Consider the following 10489-nt stretch of genomic DNA (forward strand, 5'->3'; position numbering starts at 1 on the left):
ATTCACGCACGGAGCCTATAAAATAGTAGCAGCATCATTGCATTGGTAACCACTACAAAATTTGCGTAAAAAAGCCCTAATATGTTTGGGGAGCGTGTTTCTTTTAGCAGAAAGTGTGTGCAGTGCAAATGCAGCAATAAAAAAACGAGTGAGTGAATATTAAAATGCAAACACATGATATTGCTGAGGTGTCACCGCGTCCTCACAAAGGCGGTGCTTAAAACATGGCCAATACTGAGATTCGTGTATATACTTTTTATAATCCCAATATTTCATTTTTCATTACTATATTTATCATAAATTGCATTTTTCAAAACGACCGACCGACAATGAATTGGTAATAAGAGTTTTGACCCCCTTAAGTATATAGTTAGAGATTTGATTTCTGGCTCATGTGTATGGAGAAAATTCGGTTGGAAGGAAAGATTCACCTTATGTGTCCCACAGATTATCCGACATAGATTAATTATCGCTAACAGCAATGAAAACTTCATATCAATATCATTGTAACAAAAAAAATTTCAACACGACTACTAGTTGGGGGTGTTTTCTGAATTTTGTTAAGTTTTGGTTTAATTAATTTGAACCAACTTGCCCAAATGTAAAATAGTTTTTTTTTTTTTTTTTTTATATAGGCAAATGAATATTATAATAAGAAAAGTATTTTCGGTACTTCAACCATTACAATAGAGAATTTAGATATTTCGAAGGCAATCTAAGGCAACCATTCCCAATGTCTTTGGTAAACATTCTAAAAATTATAAGGAAATTATCCATAAAATTGGTTGTAAACTTCAATTGCGTATCTCTTACTATAGAATACTACTTGCTACTCCACATGAAACTTCCCACAAGTAGAAGAAAATGGTTTATTTGTAAATATCATAAACATTAGTGTCAAAATAACAATAAAACCTAACTATGTCGGTGAATATAAAGAAACACATACTAATATCTGATCATTAAAATACAATACGTGTAAAATATGTGGTGGATTATATAATAATGACAAAAGATCAAAAACAGAGCAAAAAACAGAGTTGCTCTGTTTTCACATGCATGTATCTCTTTATATATATGATAACATTTTCTTATGTGGCTAACCTTAGTTTTCATTTCTCACCCTTAATTCTTTAGGTGATATTAATGGCAATATCTTTATTCCCCTTCAAACTGATATTGCTGTTTCTCACCATTTCAGGTTAGTTCTTCACATTTTCATAATTCCATAGAAAGTGAAAAAAAAAATAGCTTTTTCTTGCAAAGTACTTATTTTGCTCTTTCTTTTTTTGTTGGGTTTGAATTTATTTTTGTACCCTCTTTAACAATTTTCTTGTATTCCGGTTTAATCTGGTTCGGGGTCAGTTCTGACATCAAATAGTTTCAGCCCCTACCGATCGCAGTTGTCTTGTATTAGATTTTTGTTCATGCTAAATTAATTTATGAACAAATTAACGATACTAATTACTAATATTGGCCGTTTTAAAATAATATATGAACAAATTTTGATATTTGATTAATTTGGAACAATTTTTTTTTTCTTTCAGATTTGTATATGCAAAGTTATGGATTGGATTTTGGAATAAACTATGGACAAATAGCAAATAATCTACCATCTCATTCAAGAGTAGCAGTTCTAATAAAATCATTGAATGTTAGCAGAATAAAACTCTATGATGCTGATCCAAATGTTCTGACAACATTTTCAAATTCAAATGTTGAATTCATGATAGGAGTGAATGATCTTCAAAGTATGAGAGACCCTATTAAAGCACAATCATGGATTCAACAAAATGTTCAACCATATATTTCACAAACAAAAATAACTTCAATTAATGTAGGAAATGAAGTATTAGGTAACAATGATATTACTAGTTATAATAATCTTCTACCAGCAATGCAATCAGTTTATAATGCACTTGTTAAGCTTGGATTATCTCAACAAGTTACTGTCACAACTTCACATTCTTTTATCATTATGTCAAATTCATTTCCTCCTTCATCCGGTAGATTTCAACAAGAATTAGTACAATATATTCAACCGCTTCTTAGCTTTCAAGCGCAAATTAAATCTCCTTTTTTGATCAATGCTTATCCTTTTTTTGCATACAAAGGTGATCCACAACATGTTTCATTAAACTATGTCTTGTTTCAACCAAATTCTGGTTCTATTGATCCTGCTACAAATTTACATTATGATAACATGTTATATGCTCAAATTGATGCTGTTTACGCGGCTATAAAGGCGTTAGGACATACCGATATTGAGGTTAAGATTTCCGAGACAGGTTGGCCTTCTAAAGGTGATCCTGATGAGGTTGGAGCTTCAATGCAAAATGCAGAAATTTATCATAGTAATTTGTTGAAGAGGATTGCCATGAAACAAGGAACTCCTGCAAAACCTTCTGTTCCCATTGATATTTATGTTTTTGCACTTTTTAATGAAGATTTGAAGACTGGTGCTGCTTCTGAGAGAAACTATGGTCTTTATTATCCTGATGGTACTCCAGTTTATAACATTGGATTGCAAAATCAAGGTCAAGGTCAAGGAGGTTATTTTCCAGAAATGGTTATTGAATCCAAATCCAATGTAAGTTACATACCTTTGAATTTTTTTACTGTATTATCTTTTATTATCCTATGTTGGTAAGTTACTAGATATGGAGAATCACGGTGATCCACCATGATTTTACAAAAGTTACAGAGTGTAGCTTCTATAAAATCACGGGAGACCACCCACTATGATACCAAACTATGTTAGTTTTCAGGATTTGAATCTCAGATCTTGTAGTCAGTACTTTTTTAATGCTTATCTTTTGTTCAACAGCTCACCAACCGAGTTGTCTGTTTTGGACCTTTGTATAGAGTGTATTATAATATTATTAAGTAATTTTTTATGTATCTAATTATTCTCTAATTTTTGTTAATCTGCAGATTTTGTCCATCAATTTTGTCATCTACATACTTACATTATTTTGGGTTTGGGAGCTTTCAATATTGTGATGAGGAAAAAATTAAAAATTTCAAATGGATTATTCTTTGCAGGAGGGACTTGTAGAAGGTGAGGAAAATTTTGTTCCTAAATATAATTTATTTGCATAAAGTATTGATATTTTTATCCATTTATGATTCATTATTTGTAGGGATACCAAGTGGTTATTAAGAAAATGAAACTATAGTTTATGTTATGTGGTGTAGAATTTTTTTGATTCATAGGCCACATGCTCAATATAGGGTTCATAGCAATTAGTACTTGTGGAACATGTTATTGTTTGACTTAATAATAGTACTATACTATATACTAACCGCATAATGAAAAATACAATAATCTAAAAAATGAAATAATGGAAAAGTATGGAACCATATAGTGCAAAAGTTTGGCATACATAACATGGTATCAATTTAAGCATATAACCTTCCAAATGCTGTCCAAATAGAGTACTAGTGCATGCAACAAGTGGACTATTTTTTTTGTAGACTACAAATTTTTGACACAAATACGAACATCTAACATAACACTAACACGTCAATCCTGATAGTATTTTTGAGAAAATCGAATAATTGAATATCAGACACCAACACATGTAGGATATTGGACACGTCTTCAATCAGAAGTGTCGATGCTGCATTAAGAAAAACTTACTGTTGACATAATTATTGGTTTTATTATTATATGGTGATGGGTCTCCATCTTTCTTATCTTCCACTTGCAAATGCAATTAATCATGCATGTGCATCTTCATCCGTGAATAAAATGATTCTTGTCTTCAAATATACAAAAGTCCAAATTCGGTTATACAAAAGGATGGAGGAAAGAAAGCCTTCAGGATCCCTCATGCCAGATAACCAAACATCATCAACTTTTGTCAATGTTTTTGAACCTTATCTCAGATGTGGAATCCCCTTTTTCATCAACTTTTTCCTTTCTGTCCTTTTGGTAGTATCATGATTGGAGTTCTTCAATTCTATATGCTGCAGTCATGTCCAAAGGACATATGGTTAAAGGTGTGTCCGGCATCTGACACATGTCACCTACATAATTTCGGTCAATATCGTGTCTAATGTTCGTATTTGTGTCGTTGCTTCATAGTTTAAATATATGGTACTTTTTCTATCCTTAGTGAGGAGCAGAGTCTCGAATGCTAGCAGTCATCGCGGTTAGATGTTGTTGATGCAACCTCAATAGCAGCCATGGTCACATAAAATATATATAAAAAATTATTCCCTCCGTTTTCATATATAAGAAAAGATTGACTTTTTTTGCTTCGCTCCGCTAAATCAGCTCCTGGGCTACCCCAAAAGCATGTGAGCTATGCTAAACATATCACTTTTTCAATGAATGAAAAAAATAAATTTTTGTTTATATATGAAACCAAAGGGACTACTTCACACCAGTTACCGATTCACTAAAAGAGATTCATTGTAGTTAAATAGTGATGGTAAAAAGATCTTTTAGTCATCTGATTTTGATCAAAGATTTTTAAGTGTGTCACAGTGACAAATACACGTGAGTGTCTGACATCAACATGACACCAATACTTGTGATTACCATTAAATTTTATTTCATATGTCTTTTTTTCAAATTATTATCACTGCGAGTGTGTGATGTATCGTGTCCATGCTTTATAGTTATATGAACAGTCTGATTTAAATCAAACGGCCTCAAATCAAATGGCGGTAGGAAACTTGTCACACCTATGTTGGCGGTAGGACATTTGATGGTATTGTTGAGTATCATATACTACTTAGAAAATTTCAGAAAAGCTAAGTGTAGATGTGACTTTTGAGCATCCTGAATGGTTAATGGAGAAAGAAATCTTTCAACTAGGAGGATCATGATTTAGAATTTTAATGGTGTTGGTGAATATGATGTAAGAAAATAATGTCATGTGGGAGATTATAAAATGTGTGGGTCACAAAAAGTGGGCAGGAGGCGGCTGTTTTAGACATAGACATTATAGAGTATAGACATTAATATGAATGTTGCTTTGAAAATTATTTTGTAGAATTCTTGCATCATCATGGTCCAAATTGGATGATGAGATTGACAGACACAACACAACTACTATGAAAATATCTTAGTTACTGTTTTAAACAACAACAAATATGCGGAATCAAATTCTCTGTAGTCGTGACTGCATGTAGTTCAGGGATTGTGAACTGTAAAATTTTGAGTTGACATTTGAACCATCCAATCAAGATTATACAGTCTACATCTTGTGACTGCATCTACTGTTAAATTTACTGAATCCAAGTCTGCAAAAATGCAGACACATGAATTTCATGCGGTCACGGTGTCTGCGTGCATTCATGAAATCTCTTAATCTTATCTTGTCTAATCTTAATTGACGGCTTCTATTTCAAGTTTGCGAAATAAGGTTTAAAATGCAAAGTTGAAACGTGGATTGTCTAATCTATATAGAACTATTAAAATTTATATGATTGAAATTTCTTGGACTTTTTACAATTATTGTCTAATCTATATGCTTCTATTTCAGGGATTAATGTGTGCATGTTGCTGGATCTTTTTGTAGGGAGATAGCTTTTCATTTCAAAAGCAAGTCCTGGACTTTTTGTACACAGCCATTGGAGCAACTTTTCGATTCTTAGTTCTTGTTACTTAAATTATTATCATTATTGATTATTGATTTCACAATTTAGCAATAATTATAGGTAGATCCCAGAAATTAGATGTGTAATATGGAGTGCAATATTTTTTTTTAATAGAAAGTTGATAAGTAGAAATAGATTTTCCTTTCAATTTAGATAGAAAGATATATAAAGGAAGGACAATGTTGTATATGTAGAAGTAAATGTTGGGTTTGAGTTTTTTTTTTTACTTGTGGTTAATTTTATTTATTTTTTTGTCTACTTGTTTTTTATCTCTGGCCAACAATATGCTTAGTAAATTGTTTAGTAACATGACATAATATTTTTTATCAATGGGAAATAAAAACAAGACAAGAGAAAAACTAAAAAGAAACTACACAAGTACACATAGAGGATTCGAGTTCTTTGAGTATCAGCTAAAGCACATTGTTAGGAGTTAGATTTATTAATTATGCATATGAAAATAATTCAATTGAAAGAAAAAAATTCAGTGCAAATTTATTATAGAAATTAATCATCGTTAATAGCAGTACAAATTAATGACGACTAATTTTATTTTATTTTTGATCAAGTAGTCTAGTGGTTAGAAATTCTACTCATAAAATGGATAAGTGGGATGACCGGGATTTGAACTCCGACATTCTACATATATAATGCAATGTCCTGCCAACAGAGCTAAGTTTACGGTACAACTAATTTCTATATTGTGGTAATCAAAAAAATATGACATGTTAAAAACTTTATCGGGTACGGCCATGGGACTTTGCAAGTTGGGCCAGGCTACAAATTTGAATTAACCATGTTTAAAACACTTTCAATTGCAAAAAAAAAAAAAAATAAGAAGATTAAAACACTTTCAAAGTATTTTATATGGTTCTATTCTTTGTGAAATTTAAAATATTAATTTTGTTTTTTGTGTGTAAATGTTAAACGTTAAATATACTATAAAATAAGTCAGATGTACTTTATATCATATCATATACTCATTAATGATAGTTGAGTTTAGCGGAAGAGGTTAACCTTCCACAATCTAATGAATCAATGGGCGAAGAGAAATGCTTATGCCTTGAATAGAATCACGTTGAAGTGAGGTGAACCTATGAAAAAAATGGTTTATCATGATCATATTCTTTTTTTTAATCATAAAAATACTCAAATTTTACATTAGTTTAAGTTGATTCCTTCTCATTTTATAATTCAAAAGTAAATGTATATAAGAACAAAATAGTTGAGATAAGTGGATACAAAATTAGTCGTGCAAGCAGCCATTATTACAGGTCATAAAGTATAAATAAAAAGCTTGAAGAATATTGAAAACTTATTATTCTCTATGTTTTTTTATAGTCACAACTTCTCAATTGCATATATCCTACAATATCCTATAATAGTAAGTAAATAAAATATATCAAGTACCATCCATATGTTCATATTATGAGGGGCTATGTCTTAAATATTTTTGCTTACAAAGAAAATGTTGAGAATTATTTAAGTATAAACAACTAAAAAGAAAATACTTTAATTATTTTATTTCTTCTTTTTCAAAAAAAAATATTTTATTTCTTTTGTGTACACTGTTTAGGAATTATTTTTGTGTTTTTGGTTTATAACCCTCTGGTTCCTAGGGGAAAGTAACCCTAGTAGTCCAGAGTTCGGCCGCGAGGTAAGTAAAGTCTGGTCAAAAAATTGTTCCACCCAGAAATCGAACCCGAGTTCTCAAATTATTTTTGTGTTTGAAGCAATGATCAAATGAGGCCATGGCCCATGGGGGGCCTTGTCAACTACAACCATTTTAGGCTTATGGGAAAAGAAAACAAATACCAACAAAAAAGTAGAAAGAATAATTTCAATAAGTAATATTTAATGAACCACTGAAGATCGAAAATGAAATTCTACCTACCAACTAGGGAACTGTTTGGTTGGATTGGGATGATTGCATATTGCTCCAGCTTAATGTGGCTGTCACTTATCATCAATAGGTGACTATGTGGAGCCTTAAAACTAGTATGAGTTAAGATTAAGGTACAATAATTGTATCAATGATGAACTTTAGTTTAGGGTTTGCACTATTGTAGACAAAGTTATATAGTAAGGAAAATTTTCAAGGTGAAAACATAACATTAGCTCAGATCATCTTTAGTCATTGTTGTCAAATCTCGATTGTTGAATTTAGATAATGTTATATCTAACAATCGAGATTTAACTGCACTGACTACACAGCTATGGAGGATTTAATCCAAAAACATTTTGTTTCTTTGAACTTTTAGAAGTGGTGTGGGGGAAAGATGTTACCACCTATTGGGAGCTGGGAGAAAGAGAAGCATATAAGATAAACTTTCATGATTCCTGTCTAAACACAATGAATCCTCTCTGATTTTCTGAAAAAACAAACAGGTCAACAATCATGCAATTCGTCCGCATTTCCTTTCATTTCATACAGCATCGCCAAATACTTTAAGGAATAAAAGTAGATTGAGGAGTGTACAGGACAAAATTTAAGATGGACATACAATACTTCGAAAAGCATATCTCACCACAGTCTGTTCATATGTACAAGCATGGCGAAAAATATGTGAAGTTATTACTAATGTATTCAAGCATCATCATCTATGAAAATATGATACAAGATTTCATGTATTGAAGTGTCTATGGAAATCTGATACAACAGTTCTTGTATTGAAGTATCTATACTCAGTCACAGATACAACCTTATTTTTCGCACCAGTCTATCCAAGGAAACACACATTCCACTACAATCATTCACATTATAGACAAGACAGAGATAATGAAATTGATGCAAATCATTACAGAACTGTAAAATAGAGCTATATATAATACAATCATAATCCAGTGTTGAAACATAACTCTCTGTACTATTACAATTGCATATCTCTTCTTCTCATACACAACTTCTACATAATGTTTAGGATACATAATTACAGCTCTATTAACTACTATCAAACTTATTACATTACTTACCTGCTTGTGTTTAATCACTTTTATTGTCTTATTGCTCAGACAAAGCGGAATACAACAGATAATTACAGCTTAAATTATTTATGGACAACCAAACACATAAAACAATCAATTGAATGTATGTAGCGCCAAAAAACTAAGAAAACTTGAGGATGAGCATAACTTCTCAATCATAAGATACAAGGAAAGGAATGACCATAGACATAAAGTCATTGTATGAAAGTGTAGCTGAACCCGAGTAACGCTTGTCCTTATCCTTAAATTTGTCGGTCAGACCCTGAAAGTGCAAAAAGTAATTAGCATGGTAAGAAATAAGTAAAACCAAAGGGGCAAGGGCAATACTTAGGTTTTTTTTTTTTTTTTTTGACAATGGGCAACACTTAAGTTGAAAATGTAAATTTCTACAAAGTTAAGTGAATAACTGTCGTTCCAAAATGCTTATGCCTGCCTATTTGCTTTTGCAAATTTATCGGATATAAAATTCCACCGTAATGTTTATTTCCCAGCACATATGCACGTGAAGATGGTTGCTCTTCCCCCCCCCCCCCCCCCGCCTATCTACTTGGAGATATCTCTTGGTAGTGCAAATCTTACCGGGAGATATCTTCCAGTAGTGCGTTTTCTAGTGTGAACAATTCAGGGGGAGGGGGGCGAAGAGCAACCATCGCACATAAATTGATGCATGTCCTTAGCTTCCAAAGCTTTGATATAATCAAAGACAATGCAACAGGATACAAAGCTTATGATGCATGTCCTTAGCGTTTCTTTTTCTGCCAAAATTAGGGTTGTTTGTTTCATTCATTCATTTCATCCGCCGTCGTGCTCCCTTTATGCTAGTATTTATCCTTTTATCTTATATTGTAATGAATTACTTATTAACTTAGTTGATTTTCTATTAGTTTAATTAAGGGTAATTGTAAGTGTTAGTTTAATTAAGGGTAATTGTAAGGAATTACTTATTAACTTAATTAATGTTTCCGTTAGTTTAATTATCCCTATTCTCTGCAGCAATCTTCTCTCAACTCTTAATTATCCCTATTTTCTGTTAGTTTAAAAATAGGAGGTAAGAATTTTAAGGAATTGTGAAGTTATAATTCAACCTGCTTAACTTCACAATCTTCTCTCAATGCAATATGCTAATATTTTTTTTAACATCAACTATGAGGTAAGAATTGTGAAGTTATAATTCAAACTATTAAAAAAAAAAAATAATGGCGGGCCGGCCCGCCAACTCGCCAATAAATGAGCGGACTTGAGTTGTTGAACTTGGACACCTAAGTTGGCCCGCCCCGCTCCGCTTTTGGGCGGGCTTAAACGGGACTGGCCTAAACGGGGCAGGCATGCCCACTTTGCCACCCCTAGGCACAAGTGGTAGATATTTGATCCCTTAACTATTTGGTCATTGGTTCGATTCCCGGTCGGTGTGTATGGAGAAGTATTTGTTGAGAGAAGTCAACCTGGATCTAATTAAGCTATTAAATCTAATTATCTTAATGAATCAACTCCAAATATACAATTCTCGAATCTAAGAAAACCAAATATACATTTTTGGAAACATAAGTCGGGTCTGTTTGGTAAATATAAGCTATCTTATAGCAAATGAGCTTAAAGCGAATAAGTTAGCTAATTGAAATTGTAGTGTTTCATAAAATTAACGGTTGAACTATCTCATAAGTATAAAATTACATAAAAAAATATGTTTAATTAGTGTGTAATTTTTTCAACTAAGACGATAAGGGTAAAATTGGAAGAAAAAACGATAAGCTATAAGCAACTTGAAATAACGGTTGAAAAATAAGCTACAAGCTAGTAAAAGCTATAAGTTTTTTTTAAAAATTGTTATCAAACAGAGCTTTTAGTTTATAAGGTAAAAGCTCTAAGTTAGCTTATTGGCATTCCCAAAGAG

The 10489-nt window shown here is 32.0% G+C and overlaps 1 protein-coding gene across 3 annotated transcripts; it reads left to right on the top strand.

Annotated features, from left to right (window-relative positions):
• The first annotated feature begins 884 nt into the window (after positions 1 to 884).
• On the top strand, positions 885 to 5880 carry LOC123894329 (glucan endo-1,3-beta-glucosidase 14-like). 3 transcript variants are annotated; one of them, XR_006803718.1, is made up of 4 exons: positions 885 to 1201; positions 1548 to 2590; positions 2935 to 3061; positions 5499 to 5880. XR_006803718.1 is itself a non-coding variant. In XM_045944296.1 (4 exons), exons 1-3 carry the CDS (start codon positions 1147 to 1149, stop codon positions 3001 to 3003), a joined length of 1167 nt encoding a protein of 388 aa, XP_045800252.1. In that variant the 5' UTR covers positions 1040 to 1146; the 3' UTR covers positions 3004 to 3050; positions 5533 to 5880. The 3 variants fall into 3 exon arrangements, 1 of the variants encoding a protein (XP_045800252.1); XR_006803719.1 differs by having other exon boundaries at positions 965 to 1201; positions 5535 to 5880; XM_045944296.1 differs by having other exon boundaries at positions 1040 to 1201; positions 2935 to 3050; positions 5533 to 5880.
• Positions 5881 to 10489: the final 4609 nt, after the last annotated feature.

The sequence above is a fragment of the Trifolium pratense genome, linkage group LG7 (genome assembly GCF_020283565.1).
Source record: "Trifolium pratense cultivar HEN17-A07 linkage group LG7, ARS_RC_1.1, whole genome shotgun sequence".
Taxonomy (NCBI): domain Eukaryota; kingdom Viridiplantae; phylum Streptophyta; class Magnoliopsida; order Fabales; family Fabaceae; genus Trifolium; species Trifolium pratense.